The sequence below is a fragment of the Delphinus delphis genome, chromosome 7, assembly GCF_949987515.2.
Source record: "Delphinus delphis chromosome 7, mDelDel1.2, whole genome shotgun sequence".
In the NCBI taxonomy this organism is placed as follows: Eukaryota; Metazoa; Chordata; class Mammalia; order Artiodactyla; family Delphinidae; genus Delphinus; species Delphinus delphis.
The window spans coordinates 37,668,355-37,686,106 of record NC_082689.1 but is presented as its reverse complement, the minus strand read 5'-3'; the positions used below and the strand labels follow the sequence as shown (position 1 = coordinate 37,686,106).

The 17,752-nt window shown below is 37.6% G+C and overlaps 1 protein-coding gene across 1 annotated transcript in view; it reads right to left on the bottom strand.

Annotated features, from left to right (window-relative positions):
• RFTN2 (raftlin family member 2) overlaps positions 1-9,478 on the bottom strand; it is a 60,295-nt gene extending 50,817 nt beyond the window's left edge. Inside the window, exon 1 of the mRNA XM_060015608.1 lies at positions 8,643-9,478. Within this exon, the coding sequence (XP_059871591.1) occupies positions 8,643-8,781 (139 nt within the window). The 5' untranslated portion in view covers positions 8,782-9,478. The remainder of the gene's footprint in view (positions 1-8,642) is intronic.
• Between the last annotated feature and the right edge of the window lie 8,274 nt (positions 9,479-17,752).

Sequence of the window (17,752 nt, the reverse complement as noted above, 5' to 3'; positions counted from 1 at the left end):
ACAAGGAAAGGGGCTGTGCTGAAGGAGGGACCTGCGGAAGACTTAATACCTTATCCAAGAGTGCAGCAGCCCTGGTCCAGTGCTGCCATGTGGTCATGTCGGCCCAGTGTTGCTGGATCTTCTACTTTTTTAAGAAAACCCCCAAATCCAGATTCTTATGTAATATCTCCCAACTTTAAAAAGTGACAGTTAATTCAAATATCTTAACACTATACACAACAAGCGAGACCTGTCTAAAAGCTGAATATGGCCCATGTCTTGTTGGTTTGCAGCTTCTCCTCTGGGTTGCCCCAGGGATTCTGCAGACCAGAGCCTGCCTAGGTCCAGGCCAGGCCACCCGGACCATCTTAGACAGTGCTCAGCATATCCTAGGGCACAGAAAGTGATCCAAATCTTCCTCATTAGTGGGGACAGGAGGATGATGGTGATAGGAGGGCTGGGGTTCGTTCTGTTAACAAATTGCCCTTCTTATCCTACATTGTGATTTATTTTAAACATGCCAGTGTCATTCAAGTAAGGTAAACCTAGGAGCAAGGAAAGGTGAAATAAATCTGGGAATTTTGTTGAGAACTTCCCTTCAGGTAATCCCCTCGATTCTTAATAATGTTTTAAACTGTGCTGAAAAGAGACTGGCAGCCTGACTCAGCTTAGAGATGTGAGGAAGGGGCAAGCTGTGCACACAGAGTGAGGCATTTTCATCAGTGCTCACCAGAGTGAATAATTATGTCTCCAAGATAGGCTTGGTGTTTGAAGCCAAGCCTTTGATTTGATGTCCTTACACTGGGGCAGTAATATCAGAGACTCTATTACTTTTTAAACACAGGAAATTAGGGGGGAGGTGTGGTTGTTTTGGCTAGAACTGAACAGCACAGGCAGTTAGCAGCAGCTGCAAGCCATCTTGCTCTTCTTAGCTCCTCAACCGCTGCGAGTTCCTTGGGAGAAGGAACAAATGGTGTTGTTGACAGCATTAATGGGTGGGGTTGGTTGCCGTTCAATCAATGCTACACGATTTGTAAAAGCTTTATGACACCTTACAAGGCTATTGTGAAGAACTGGTGAAGGAAAGTATTTTGTAGTTGCTTTGAAATCTATATACATGCAGCGTGGACTTTTCTGATTAAAACTGAAACGTGCTGAACGTTAAGCAAGTCTATCATTCATCCTCATAGTTTCCAAAATAAAATATCAGTAGAGTTTTTTATGGTCCTTTGCTTAAAAGCTTCATAGACAAAGATCAAATTTTAAAAATAGAAAAAAGTCACATTCTAGTAAAAAGCTAAGAACTTGTTCAATGTCAAAAGGTTTGCTCTGATGATGTAACTCTATGAAACCAGTCCAAGACATATATATGTTCTTTCCACCAATTTACTTCTGAAGATTGGTATGTATTTTTGAAATATTTATGAAACATTGTTTCCTCAGATAAAAGCACGATGTACAAACACTGGCAAGCAATTTTACCATATTTTCAAAAGGGAACAGACTGTCAAACCCCATATTATATCTAGCAATTATAGTAAAAAATAATAAGTAACATGTACCAAGTACATATTTTGTGCCAGGCACTATGCAAAGTGCTTTACATGCCTAATCTTAATTAGCCCTTACAAAAACTCCACAAGGCAGATATTATCATTATTCTCAGATGAGGAAACTCAGGAAGAGAGAGATTTGATAACTTGCCCAAATTATTAGTGAGCGGTAAGGCTGTAATTGAACCAGACAGAATGACTCCAGAGCCAGTACATCCGAGCACCGACAGGAAAGTAAAGCTTCATTGATTTGCATCACTGCTAATTCAGAATTTGTGAAGATTCAGACATGAGCTGAGCTAAAGCTTTTGACTACTATAAATTGTTAATCAATCTAATGTACAGATATTAAAAGGACTAACTGGTTTACTCTACTTATCAAAATGTTTTAAGTTACTTAGAAAGATAAACTACTATATAAATAACATCCAAATTACATAAAATTTTATGTTTTCAATAAAGGTGCCATCTTTGTAGTCACTCATTAATATATTTAATTGAAGTCATACAACTGTGGTTTTGAAATGCACTCAAACTCCAAGGGACGACAGAGCTCATAATTACAGGCAGATATGCAAAAGATTGCATTATGACCATGAAAACTCCTTGCAGCCTTGTGTTTCACCGCTGTCTCCTGCATGTGCTGCACTCTGCCTGTTCGGTTTTACTTGTAGTTCCCAGACAAACCATGAGATTTTCTCTCGTTTCTGAGTCTGTACAGCTTGTCTTTCAGCCTTGTTTGCCTTACCCCCACTTCCTTACTCAGCCTTTTTTTTTAAACTTTAAAAACATCTTGTGTGGGGGTAGAAATGTAACGTACAAACGGGGTGCACAAAACATACTTAAAACTGCCAGCATTTGGTAACCACCATCCATTCGAAAATCAGAAAATGGCGGGCACGCCATAAGCCTCACTTCCTGCCCGTTTCAATCACAATCCCCCTCTCCTGCTCTGTGCTACCTTGACTTTTTTTTTTAACCTTGACTTTTGTGGTCCTCACTCCTTGCTCTTTTTAGTTTACTATGCAAGAATGCAAGCAAACATTACAGTTCAGTTTTGCCAATTTTGTGAGCTTTATATAAATGGAATCATACAGTATTTTGCGTCTATTTTCTTTCACTGAACATTAAGGTCGTGAGATTAATCTTGGGCAGCTTGTGTAGTGGTAGTTTGTTCGTTTTCACTGCAGTGTAGCAGAGGACAGCAAAGTACTGCCTACGGCCTGTTTTGTTGCATGTGGTATGTTGGCACTTCACTGGCCGAGCTGAGTAGCTGTGACAGAGACCACACGGCTCACAAAGCCTAAAATATTTACTATCTGGCCCTTTTCAGAATACGTTGGCTCACTTCTGTGGTGCAGTGTTGCACTGTATGAGTTTACCACAATTTATTTTTCCAGTCTCTTGTTCGTGGATTTCTGAGTTGTTCACACTTTTGGGGTTATTACAAATAGCACTTCTATCAACATTCTTGTATGTGCTGCAGGGTGCATGCGTGTGCACGCTTCCACTGGGTATATGTATCTTCGCTAACTAGGTAATGACAAAGCATTTTTTGTTTTTCCAAAATGGTTGTACCAATTTACCAACACCTGGTATTAGCTTGACGTTTTAGCCATTTTGGATGATTTGTAGTGGTTTCTCACTGTGGTTTTAACATGAATTTTTCCTGATTACTAATGAGGTTGAGCACGGTTTCATATGTCTATTGACCATTTAGATTTCCTGTTTCATCAGCCACCTGTCCAAGCTCCTTGTCCATTTTTCTATTGGGTTGTCTTTTCCTTTTTTGATATTCAGTTGTATTTTGTATATTCTGGACATAAATCTTTGTCTAAGTCTCACTCATTCTTTAGATCAGATGAGGTGGCACTTCTTTTAAGGAGTCTTTCTGGATCCTACCAATCGGGTGGAGGTGCTCTTCTTTCTGCTTCTGTAACTCTCAGACTTCTAGCAAAGTTTGTATCACAGCATAGAGTGTAAGCACTGTAAACAGATGATTAGTCATCAGGGCTCCTCAGCAGCAAGCTCACTAGGATGCAGGTTCACAGAAGTCAAGGACTAGGCTTTATTCCTCACTTGGAGCTCAGTAGGTGCTCAGTAAGTGTTAGTTCAAAAAATAAATAGACGAATTGGGAGACTGGGATTGACATATATACACTATTGACACTATGTATACAACAGATAACTAATGAGAACCTACTGTATAGCACAGGGAACTCTACTCAATGCTCTGTGCTGACCTAAATGGGAAGGAAATCCAAAAAAAGAGGGGCTATATGTATATGTGTAGCTGATTCACTTTGCTGTACAGTAGAAACTAACACAACATTGTAAAGCAACTATACTCCAATAAAAATTTTAAAAAAGAATAAACAAATGTCCACCCAGATGTAAGAAAAACCCCCAATATAACGTAGATTGCCAGTAGAAATGTATTTTCTCCCAACATCAATATTTATTTAAGTGGGTCAACTGTTTGCTATTTTCAGAGATTCCCTATCCCCCAGGTCAGAATGGGATCTTTCTTTCCCCCAACAGTCCGAAATTGTGAAGTTTTATTATTTGCCACAACTACTGAGCCTGTGCTCTAGAGCCCAAGAGCCACAACTACTGAGTCCATGTGCCACAACTACTGAAGCCTGCTCGCCTAGAGCCCATGCTCTAGAGAAGCCACTGCAATGAGAAGCCCGCACACTGCAACTGAAGAGTAGCCTCCACTTGCCACAACTAGAGAAAGCCCTCATGCAGCAACGAAGACCCAACACAGCCAAAAATAAATAAAATAAATAAATAAAGGAAAGTCCTTATGTGGTTTTTTTTACCTGACAGAGATTATGTTGATGCTTGAGTAAATTTAGTCATCTTTATTATAAATTTCTTTTTACATAGCACTTTACATTTGAAAATCTTTTGACTGCTTGAGGAAATACTCAAGAACTTATTAGATTCAGACAGACATAGAAAATTTAGCTGGACTGACCTTCTTTCCTTCCTTCCCTCGTTTCTGATACTTTATTCATCTCTTGTTGATTTTTAAATGCATTCTCTTCAGTGCTGCATCTTCATTATTCTTGAAAGTTCTCTAGTATTTACGATTACTGACCATTTCTTGCTTTTTGAAACCCTCCTTTTCCTTGTGTTCTCTGGTGCTATACAGTCACAATTGTCCTCATTCTATTTCATTTTTGTTGAGTTGTCCTAAATATGGCTAAATATGCCTGATGATTCAGCCCAAGACACTTATGCTCTGCCCATATTCTCCTCTTTAAGACTTTATCTACTTCAATTCCTCCTGGAAGTCATCATCTCTGCCGTGCACCTGTAACTCTCTCTGCCAGGATGTTCCACTGCCACCTCACATGCAATGTGCCTGGAATGGAATTGCTGTTTCACCAACTGACTCCCTGTGGGACGCCCCTCCTACTGTAAGAGGCATCATTATTTCCACAGTTACTCAGGCTCAGAACAGGGAAGTCATCTTGGATTCCTCATTCTTTCTGTCCCTTCATATCCAGCCAGCCACAGGCTAAGTCCCTCTTGGTAATGTCTCTTACAGGGACGCCCCCTCACTTCTCCTTTCAATAGCCCTTGAAAGTACCTCAAACTCTTAATCTTTTTCTGATTATATAAACCCTATTTTTTTCTTCAGGTTCAGTTAAAGTCCTAATTTGAATTCCAACTTATCCTATTCAAAATTGATTTTTCCTTTTCCTGATACCTCTTGTATCTCGTATTGCAATTTTTCATTCATTACTTCAACACAACTTATTGGCCACTGGTCATGTGCCAAACACTGTGCAAAACACAGCAGTGCAAAGGTGGATGTGGCATAGTTCCTGACCTTGAGGAGTTCATGAGCTTGTCCAGTTTGACCAATTAGAATATAAAATATTGGAGGGCAGAAACTATGTCTTATTCCTTTTTGTGTTTTCACTACTTATCAGCATCTTCTACAGAATCCATACATCAATGTATTTACTACTGTTACAGTGATGGTAAAAGACAATGAGAGTTTCTTGTTCTCATAATAAGAAAGCAAGCTAGGGGCCAGGAAAATTTTACTCAATGTGTTTTACATGATTCTATTAGAAAGTCAAATAAGGAAGTTACCATCTGTCCTTCTATTGGGTTTTTAATACTGTAGAAATTTCTTTTTAATCATAAAGCTATACATGCTCTAAAAATCCTTAAGGCCATGGTTATTCAGATTGTTTTCTGGGATTGCACAAGAAGGTAAACCAACCCTTCTGGATTATTTGCAGAGTTAATTTAACTTTTCGCCAAGAAACTCGATGATGTACTCATATATATACTGACACACTCTCATACATACACATGTATAGATTACTATACAATAATCCAGAAAATTTATCACAAAAATTGTGCTGAAATCTCACTAGTGCGGTTAGTAGATCTGGCATAAAGCCAGGAGGGATAGTTAACTTTTATTAAGTGCTTACTAAGTGCCAGGTACCTTTTCAAGGAGATTATTTTGTATAATCTCCTTTAATCTTTAAAATAACTCTATTATGCAAGCACCATCAGAACCCCCATTTTATAGATGAGGAAACTGAGATACAGCAAAATTTATAAACTTGCCAAGTTAATGAGTGAAAGAGCCTAGATTCAGAACCCAGGAACTTGACTCCAGAGCCTTATGCAATTAATGATTAGGCTATTATTTCTCCCATAGAGATATATAAGTAATGGCTCAAAGTACCCCTACCAAAAAAAAAAAAAGTGTGGGAAGGGCACACACACACACACACACGCACACATGCACACATGCACACAGAGCATGGAACTAAATGGAAAATCAATAAATTGTTCAAGATAACTATAGCCACCATAACACAGGGCACTGGAAATTTCAAAGGGTCTCCTCTTGCCCCACTGGGACTTGTCCCATGTCCTCTGTTTGGAAAAACAGAGGAAAACAAGGTAAGAGACAGGCTCTTCGTGAGCACACACAGCTGTCACTAGACCAATTTGTTTCCTGAAAGGTTGCTCACTGCACGTGGTCTCTGAGAGGCAGGAGATGCCACTATTTAGTAGTCCTCACAGCAACCACAGGTCAGAATGGCCAGGACTATATGAAGAAGGCTGGCATATTTTAACCCCCATGTGACTCACTTCTCTACACACTGGAGGAATAGGTGGGCGTCAGAGACAACAGAAGAGAGGAAGGTGGTTTGTGGAGCTGGGCTGATACAGAGTCTTGGCTTCTGAGGCAGAGGCAAAGGCAAAGGCAAAGGCAAAGGCAAAGACAAAAACAAAACAGAACAAAAAACATGTGGAAGAATTGTAGAGAAAAGGGACACCAGGAGACTGGGCCCCTGGACCAAATAGGAACCAGGTGCAACTTTAAAATATGTGCCTGCTTGCTGAGTTAACATTTGCAAACTATGCCCATACTTACACTTTATAGTGTAATACTCTATTACCTCCTCCACACACCTAGAGTGGAAGGTAGAAATTTTACTCCTTTCACAGAGAGAAGGGCTTCTGTTAATAATAAAGCCAAAATGACTTCTGAAGAAAGTTGTAGATCCTTCTGATTCAATGATGGCTGCATTTATACAAATTTGTTTGAGATTGCTAACATGGTTGGGTGGAAATAAATCAAAAAAAAAAATTCAAGTTACTTTAAAACCTATGGGGGTTGTGCAGCAAATCTTAAAGCACAGATCAAAATGGCTCTGGCCTAAACTTTATGAATAGACAAGGTTTTGAGGTTAAGGAAAATATGTGTTTGCATCCTGTGGATTTACAAAAACTTGTCCTAAAAAATAATTGACAAGGACAATCAATGGAGAAAACATAGGACCACATCACAAATATTTTCTCAAATGATGTTTTTTGAAAAAGTATAGAAAAAATTCATTTGAGTGTTACTTTTCTGATTGTCACCATTATCTTAATCTACTTTTTTTTTTAAATCTACTTTTAACTTTCATAATTAAAAAGAAAATTAAGAATATTGACATTTTCCCCTTTGGTAGCCTTAGCCTTAGGTAAAAATGGAAATGTAAATATGTTAAAAGTATATGTACAGACTTTGTGTATGTCTCTGGAAGGGAGTTTGCTTGCTGGCTAGCTCAGTTTTTGACAAAGAAAAATGGGCTGCTCTTGCTTCTTGCACAAAGATGCACTGTTCACAGAGCAAACCAAAAAAAATGGAGAATTTGTGTTTAAGTTGAAAAGAAATTAATATCTAACATAATCTACTTAGTATAAATTTTCTATTAACTGATAAAACGTGCGGCTTATTAGAATTAAAAGCATAACTTTGTAATAAGAACTTAAAATACTGACATCTGGAAATTCTAACAGCAAGCAGGACACTCAATTTCATTTTTAATACCCTGTAATTAAAGATATAGTTCTGCTTTTTAAAAACTCAGTTTTATCAATGCGATTGTACAGTAAAGTTTCCAAAAGAAGTGAGGTAAAGTATTTGTGAAGTTGAGCTGCCTCTGTTCCTTACACAGGGCTGCCATCTGGGCTTGTTTATTTGTGTTTCCAACTTTCTGGAACAGGGAGTTTCTCTGTTAGGGACAGGGCAAGCAAAGGAAGTATCTTACAGAAGACTATCTTTTTTTCTGTATTATCAAACTTCAAATTTAGTTTGGTCAAAAATATCAAATGACTACCACAATCACAACATTAACACAGTTGGAAACCTCAGAATTGTCTTAGCAAATACTCTTCCACATGATGCAAGTAATATTTCCTACATGCTACCTTCTTGTGCCTTTCAGATCTTTTTCAAAACACAAACTGTCATTAAGGCTAGACCTATTTGGCTGGAAAGCGAACATTTTTCATGTGTCCTTCTACAAATAAGCATTTGATTTAAAAATGAAAGGACTATTTCCAAGCAGTTTTTCTAATTTTATAAAGTACATATGAACCAAATTTACAAAAACCAAACAGAACAAAAATCTTTCAGAGTGTAATTAAGAAACAAAGCATTATTGTTAGACTGATTGTACAATCTGATTATGAGGAACAGTTTACAAATCCACAAACCAACACTTAAAAAAACTAGAAGTCCCTTATCTCTGAAATCTTTCATTGAACAAATAAAATAGAAGCAAAAAGTACCTTGTAAAGTAAAATCCAGCAATACATATTCGTAAGCAAATTCTGTCTTTGTTTCCACTTGCGGTCTCTTCAGGGTAGAAAATATTTTTCCAGGGCTGCTATCATCAGGGTCTTCTAGCTTTCTAAGTCCGCACCCCATGGCAAAATCTGTAAGGAATTAAATTGCAGGATAGGGGAGGGAGACCAGCAAATTCTGTTGTTTAAGCTGCAAAAAGCAAGTTACAGACTTAACTGCTTTGATTTTTTCAGCTAAACCATAGATACTCAAAAAGAAAACATTTGAGTCCAAAGAAAGAAGCTGAAGACTTTTTCTATCCATTTTTCTGTAAAGTCGTTGAACCCATGATGATTAAGCTACAGCTCCGGGAGGCTGGGCTTGATCTTAGGAGAAACATGCAAGCTGCTACAACTTAGCGGAGAATTTCCATGCCACGTCAATTTACAGCCAGCCCCCTACCAGAGTTCTGTCGCTCAGGGCACCAACAGTGCTTTGTCTATCCCAGTTAGCTGGATGATAAAGGAGGTGTCCAAAAACGGAAATAAAAAGGCAAAAGTGCAAATCAGATGGAATTATCTACAAGTAGAGGCTATATTCAGACATAGTGGTGTGCAATTCTTTTTCTGTTTTCTCTTTTCCCTTTTTCCTGTGCCCACTGCCCCCCCTTCCTCCCTGCTATTACCAAGAAAGCAAAAGGAGAGAGAGAGACAGAGAGAGAGAGAGAAAATGGAAAAAAAAAAAAAAAAAGATTCTCAATATGGTTGGAAACAAAAATCATTTCCAGAAAGGAAGTCAGGAAACTGTTTCTGGAGTCTAAAAGGAGAAAAGTTAAAGTTAAAAAAACAACAACCCACTTTTAGTCTTTAGATAGCATTTTGAGGATTTCTTTCCAAATGAAGGGTTTTTCTTGGCTGGAAAAATCATGTACTAGTTAAACTGCCTCATATAAAATGTTTATATTTAAATATCATAATAAAAAGACTTTATTTAATTGCAAAGAAGAGACAGTAATGTGGATAATTAGTTTCCCTAACATTTATAAAGTTTAAAAAACTCTACCATTAGAAGGCTTATGATAATAACTAGTAACATTTCCACAGGTCCCAGAGTATCATTAATTAAAAACAACAACAATAACAACAACAAAACTGACAACTTGATTCACTCAGTCTTATAAATTGCTATTTACCTGAAGTCAAGAACAATTTCTAATGGAACAATTGTAATGAGTGTTTATTGTATTTTACTATTTACGCGTCATGTGGTGTGGTGTACCCATCAAAACTGTGAGCCCTGAAATCATACCGCCTGGGTTCAAATACTGCTTCTAATGCCTACTAGAGACGTGATCTTGGGCAACTTACTGGACCTCTTCAGGTTTCAATTTCCGCCCCTATAAAATGGAGTTAATAATAATACTTACCTCATAGGCTTGTTATGAAGGTTGAATGAGATAATCTTATCTCATATCTTAACATTATGCCTGGCCAATAGCATAAATTTGTTAATGTGCTTACATTATAAAACAGTGTTGAGAATAGTAGTAGAAGGGAAGTGATTCTGCCACCATTCCCATTATTTACAAAATAAATCTCACATTTCAGATTTTATAGAACACAAGCCTGGAAAGATTTTTCAATTACATTGAAGAGTGCACATGAAAACTCTCAAAAGGGTATGGATTATTTAGTTTGTATATCACTATGACCTCTTGTCTCTTCCTTCCACCTCCTTGTCTTTAAACAATTTACTTTTCAGAAGTGTTTTTTAACAGAGGAAAATTCCATAGTCCTTCATTCTCAAGGGTGAGCATGGCTGGTGGTAGCAATTTCTGGGTAAATTTGGCTAAAAAGACAGCAGACTCTGACCTAGTGTGACTCATTTGACTATTCCCAGTGCTTCCATGGCTGTCATTTTTCATGTCCTCTTTTGCTGTGAGCTTCTGGATGGCAGAAATAGAATATTTGAAGTTCACTAGTTCCTATTGCAGAGCCTGGAGTATTATTTATGAAATATTCATTATATTTATTAAGCGCCTGCTATTTTCCAGGCACTAAATTAGATGCTGTTTGGGTACACAAGTTGACTAAACATGGCCTCTGCCCTAAAGAAACTTAAGGCTTAATGAGGAAGAAGACAGACTTATAAACAGGTAATTTCAATTTGATTTGGTAGCTGCTAAGATAGAAGTATGCATAGGTTGCTATAGAAACCCTAGAAGGGGTCTCTAACTCAGCTTGGAGGATGATATCTGAGCTGTCTTGAAGGATGAATATGCATAAGATAGATAAAGAAATGTGGGGAGCATGTGCCAGGAAAAGGGAAAGGCATGAGCAATGTTATGGAATCATGAAACAGTATGGCATGAACTTGAAGGGACATGAAGCAGTTGAGAATTACTAGAACATAAAGAAGTAACATAATTACTAGAACACATCTAGTAACATAATTACTAGAACACGTCTCTAGTAGTCTTCTTTGAAAGAAGACTAAGCTATAAGGGAGGTAAGAGCCAGTTGTAATGGGTTGTATATGCTGCATAAAAGGAATTTTGACTTTATTTTGTAGGCAGCAAATGAGAATCAAATAATACAATGGAAAATTCAAACGAGGAGCTTGAAATAGGCAAGTGACATAAGTTTGTGTTTTTGATGGGTTACTATGGCTGCTTTGAGGAAGATGGTCTTAATAGGAGCAAGAATGGGGGGAGACTAGTCATTCAGGAGAGTATTGCAGTAGTCCAGTTGAGTTGATGACTGAACAAATGAATGAATAGGATGCATTATTATGTCCTTAAAGAATTTCTTTTATCTCTAGTGAAAGGAACTGTACTTCCTTTTGTTCACAACTAAGCCATCACTTAATCATTTTTCTCTCCAAAAATCCAACAAAATAAAATTTTATTTGACCCTTAATGATGTCTTAAAACACATTTCCATGTCCATATGGCACACATTCCCTCTATTTTAACAATTATATGGGATTTCATTGTATTAATATTATGTTTAATAAGCAGCATTTTGGCTATTTTCAAAGTTTCATGGTAAAGAATTTTATAAAGATTACTTTTTTCTCCACATTGGATTATTTCCTAAACACTTAGATTTTACTTCATAAATGGTCAAAGGAAAGAGTTTACATACAAGGAAATCAGTTAGAAAGTAATAAGCAGAGAAAATGTATTCTAATGGGTAAATAATTCATTTACATTACTTACATAAATATGTGGTTGGCCATAAACTGTTTAAGATATTAACCTTATTATTATTATTTTTTCTTTTGTCCACACTCTGCAGCAGGTGGGATCTTAGTTCCTTGACCAGGATTGAACACGTGTCCCCTACACTGGAAGCATGGAGTCTTAATACTGGACCTTCAGGAAAGTCCCAGATTTTTTTTTTCCTTTAAAACTGTATTTTGGGCAGTAAGATTTTGTTGGTTATCACATGTATTTGCTCCATGCCTCTTTAATGCTTGTACATTTTTAGACAAATACTTTTAGTCAAAAATTTTTCTGCATCTCCAGAAATATGTACATTTCTTCAATAACATATTTCTCCATTTGAAACAAATGTCTGTTTTCTGTTTATTTTGTTTTTTAAATAAATAAGCTTGATATTTTAGAATAATATTAGGTTCACAGCAAAATTGAGCAGAAAATACAGAAAGTTCCCACATACCCTCTTATCCCTACTCATGCACAACCTTCCACTAATATCCAGCACCATTGTGGTGCATTTGTTACAATCAATGAACCTTCACTGACACATCATTATTACCCAGAGTCCATAGTTTACATTAGGGTTCATTCCTGGTGTTGTACCGTCTATGGGTTTTGACAAACATATATTGACATACACCCACCATTATAGAATCATACAGAATAGTTTTCACTGTCTTAAAAAAATCTGTGCTCCACCTATTCATCACACCCTTACTTCTTGCTTAAATTAACTCTGATGTATCTGGCAATTGTAGTACACACGGTAAGATGTGGATCTAAGTCTGTTCTCTGCACCCCTGCACACTGATATCCAGCTGTCACAACTACATTTGTTTTCATAGAAAATCTTTTATTAATCGTGTGTCCCCAGGCTTGTCGTATATTGAGTACTTACAGTAATTAGGATAAATTTTTGGAATAAATGTTTTCTAACATTGGTCATTATTTCAGTATTGATTTACATTTGCTGCCAATTGTAGATTTCAGGGACAGCTTTCAGTTCTGTATTGTAAAGGGGGTTTCCCCAAGTGCAGACTCTTATGTGGCTGGATATGATGGAGATATAGTACCAGTTCTTATCTGTGTTCTAGTATGAGCTCACTTAGTCCTTGAATGAATGAATGAACCTTATGAAAACATTCTCCATAACTGGTAGCATATTATTCTCATAGTAACTACTCAAGTTTGGAACACTTGAGTTTACCAAAGTCTTAAAGCTTTTAAGAAATAATATGGGGCTTCCCTGGTGGCGCAGTGGTTGAGAATCTGCCTGCTAATGCAGGAGACACGGGCTTGAGCCCTGGTCTGGGAGGATCCCACATGCCGCGGAGCAACTGGGCCCGTGAGCCACAACTGCTGAGCCTGCGCGTCTGGAGCCTGTGCTCTGCAACAAGAGAGGCCGCGATAGTGGGAGGCCCGCACACCGCGATGAAGAGTGGCCCCTACTTGCCACAACTAGAGAAAGCCCTCGCACAGAAACGAAGACCCAACACAGCAAAAGTAAATAAATAAATAAATAAACTCCTACCCCCAATATCTTCTAAAAAAAAAAAAAAAGAGAGAGATAATATGTATCATTCAACCCATTCCCTACAGAAAAAAGTTTTTGCATAATAGTAATTTTTGAATCCAATCTATTTTATGTGGCTCTGATCCAAAAAAATAAATTAAACTGTGTTATGGAGTGCCTACTATATAGTAAGGCACTACATGGACACAAAGATGAAAAAGCCAGTTTATGCTCTCCAGAATTAACAAGCTAGCAAACCAACATTGAGTTTTAACTATTTAAAGTACTATTAGTTTCATAATGTAGTCAAACTTCCTAAGTAATGACTTATTGAAAGCACTACTTATTGAAAGGGCCATTCTTTCTTTAATAAATAGAAATCCTACACTCATCACATACGTAATAGTTATATAGACTAAGAATTATATTTTGACTTTTCATTTTGTTCTATAGTTGGGCTTCTCAGCATTACGTATTAAATTTTTTTTATGGCTTTATAATCTTTCAATGTCCAGCAGTTGACAATATTATTATTCTTTAAAACATGTTGACTATTCTTAACTTTTTATTCTTCTAGATCAGAAGTTTTGAAACTATGTATGACAGAGCCTTCTGATTCCAAAGAGGTGCCACCTTTGGTGAAGAGAACAGGCTTTGATCACGTGGGGAGACCGAGCAGGCAGGGCTCTGGGTCCCCCTGCCACTCTTTCTTCAAACAGAATATCTTAAGATTTTATCAGTTTCATATACCAGTAACAGACAATTAAGGAAATCATAATTTTCAGAAAAGGACGCCATTTGCATTATTGATAAACTATGCTGTTTCTAGGAATAAATCTACCAAAATATAAGCCAGACTTGCACTTAGAAAATTATAAAACTATAACAGCATTAAAGGAGTCTTAAGCGTATGGAGCGATATGCACAGTCATTTTTAGGAACCCTTAATACTCTAAGTATAGGGCTTCCCTGGTGGCGCAGTGGTTGAGAATCTGCCTGCCAATGCAGGGGACACGGGTTCGTGCCCTGGTCTGGGAGGATCCCACATGCCGCGGAGCAACTAGGCCCGTGAGCCACAACTACTGAGCCTGCGCATCTGGAGCCTGTGCTCTGCAACAAGAGAGGCCGCGATAGTGAGAGGCCCGCGCACCGCGATGAAGAGTGGCCCCCGCTTGCCACAACTAGAGAAAGCCCTCGCACAGAAATGAAGACGCAACACAGCAAAAATAAATAAATAAATAAATTAATAAACTCCTACCCCCAACAACAACAACAACAAAAAATACTGTAAGTATATCTCCCTCTCAGCTCTTAACACCTTTCACTGAGCTATAGATTTAATACAATGGTGACCTTAACCCCAACAGGCTTTTTTTTTTTTGCATGGAATTTGTCAAGTTGATTTTAATATTTATGTGGAAGATAAAAGGGCCAAGAAGGTCCAAGATACTTCTGAAGAAGAATGAGGAGAGGTTAGTTCTCTATATATTAAGACTTATTATAAAGCCATAGTAATTAAAGCTATTTTTAGCAAGGCATAGACAAATTAACCAATCCAACAGCATAAAGAGCCTAGAAACGGGAACATACATATGTGGAAATTTAACATATGATGGAGGTGGCATGGCAGATGGTGGGGAAATGGTGCTGGGACAATCGGCTATCTATATGGAGAAGAAATTGGATCCCCATCTCATATCATATATAAAAATTTTAATTCTACAGAAACAACTTGAACATCAAAAGCAAAACTGTTATACTTTTATATGAAAATATGAATATTTATTGACATCAGAGTACTAAGAGTATTTTTAAGGCAAAAAGATAATCATAAAATAGTCCTAAATGATTAATTGTAAGGTGACAACCATAAGATATATGTTGATAAATTCTATATTAAAATTAAGAACTTCTATTCATTAAGCCTCTTTAATGTGAAAAGACAAGATACAAAATGGTAGATGATATTTGTCAACCATTGAAGGAATAATATCAAGAATATGTAAAGAACTCCTGCAAATAAATAAAAAGACAAGCCAATAGAAAAATAGACACAAAATATAAATAGGCACTTCACCGGCAAAGAAACATATGTAGTTAATAAATATATGAAAAGATGCTCAACTTTACTTCTATTTAGGGAAATGCAAATCAAGACCAAAGTGAGATAACATTTTATTGCAGTAAAATTCAAGTAAAAAATTTACCATTTTAACTATTTTAAAGTGTACAGTGAGTTAAGTACAGTTAACCCTTGAACAACATGGGGGTTAGGGACACAGACCCTCCATATGATGGAAAATTCGAGTATAACTTTATAGTCAGCCCTCTGTATCCCCTCTGTATCAGTCGTTCTGCATCTGTGAATTCAACCAACAGTGGATTGTGTAGTATGTATGTATTTATTTATTTTTTAAAGATAATTTAAAAAAATTAATTAATTAATTAATCTTTGGCTGCATTGGGTCTTCGTTGCTGCGCGCGGGCTTTCTCTAGTTGCAGCGAGCGGGGTATACTCTTTGTTGCGGTGCACATGCTTCTCATTGCGGTGGCTTCTCTTGTTGTGGAGCACCAGCTCTAGGTGTGCGGGCTCAGCAGTCGTAGCACTCAGGCTCAGTAGTTGTGGCTCGTGGGTTCTAGAGTGCAGGCTCAGTAGTTGTGGTGCACAGACTTAGCCACACAATGGCATGTGGGATCTTCCTGGACCAGGGCTCGAACCTGTGTCCTCTGTATCGGCAGGCAGATTCTTAACCACTGCGCCACCAGGGAAGTCCCCAGTAATATGTATTTATTGAAAAAAATCTGCATACAAGTGGATAAACCCATGCTGTTCAAGAGTCAACCGTACATTCACAGTGTTGTACAATGATCATCATTATCTAGCTCTAGAACTTTTTTATTACCCCCAAAAGAAAACTTATATCCTTTAAACATTCACTCTCTATTCCAACCTTCCTCCAGCACCTGACAACCACTAATATTCTTTGTGTTTCTGTGCATTTGTCTATTCTGAATATTTCATATAAATGGAATCTAAAACATATGGTCCTTTGTGTCTGGTTATTTTCAAAGATTTATCTAGGGACTTCCCTGGTGGCGCAGTGGTTAAGAATCCACCTGCCAATGCAGGGGACATGGGTTCGAGCCCTGGTCCGGGAAGATCCCACATGCCGTGGAACAACTAAGCCCGTGCTCCACAACTACTGAGCCTCCGCTCTAGTGCCCGTGAGCCACAACTACTGAGCCAACGTTCCACAACTACTGAAGCCCACGCGCCTAGAGCCTGTGCTCCGCAACGAGAAGCCACCGCAATGAGAAGCCTGCACACCACATTGAAGAGTAGCCCTCACTCACCGCAACTAGAGAAAGCCCACGCGCAGCAACGCAGCCAAAATAAATAAATTAAAAAAATAAAGATTTATCTATGTGGTGGCATTTATCAGTACTTCATTCAGTACTTTGTATGGCTGAATAATATTCCACTGCGTGGTTATATTCAATACCACATTTGTTTATCTAGTCATCAGATGATAGATGTTTGGGTTGTTTCTGTCTTTTGGTTATTGAGACTAGTGTTTCTATGAATATTAGTGAGATAACTCATTTTATACTTAGTTGAGCTGACAAAAAATTAAGAAGTAGATGATATCAAGAATTAGGGAGACCTCTTTAAGGGTATCGCTGATGGGAATGTAAATTTGTTTAATCATGTTGGAAAATAGCATTATCTTGTGAAACTGAACTTTCACATCCTCTATGATCAAGCAATAGCACTCCTAGGTATACACCCATGAGAAATGTTAGCATATAAGTACCAGGAGATATATGTCGATGAGAAAGTTAATAGCAGTACGATTTCTAAGAGCAAAAAACTTGAACCACTCAAGTGTGCATTACCAGCCATTTCTTTTAAGAAGCTCTGCTATAAAGGAAAGGAAAGAAATGCAGCAGTAGTGGAGATTGAGAATTTTTTTCTTTTTAAGATGGGAGAAAAAATATCATGTTTGTACACTGAAGAATTGATTCCATGGACAAGGGTGAAAAAAAGAATTGGGGGAGAAAAAAAATAATTTCTGGAAAAACTGATTTCTCAGATACTTAAACTGGGTTTGTCTCGTAGTTCTGGAGGGTACTGTACATACTCTCCAGTTTTAAGTTTTATCTATCCTTCTCTTGCCCTTCTTAAACTGCTGGATCAAATAGCACATTAACTAAGTACTCAAAGGATATTTGTTGTATCTATTGTAACTCCTAAAGAGCATTTGATTGGTCTACTTTCTATATCACCACGGAAATCAGATCCAACTTACCATATGCCTCAATTCATAAATTATTATGCAGCAGTCAAAATGAATGAACTAGTTACAGGCAAAAACATG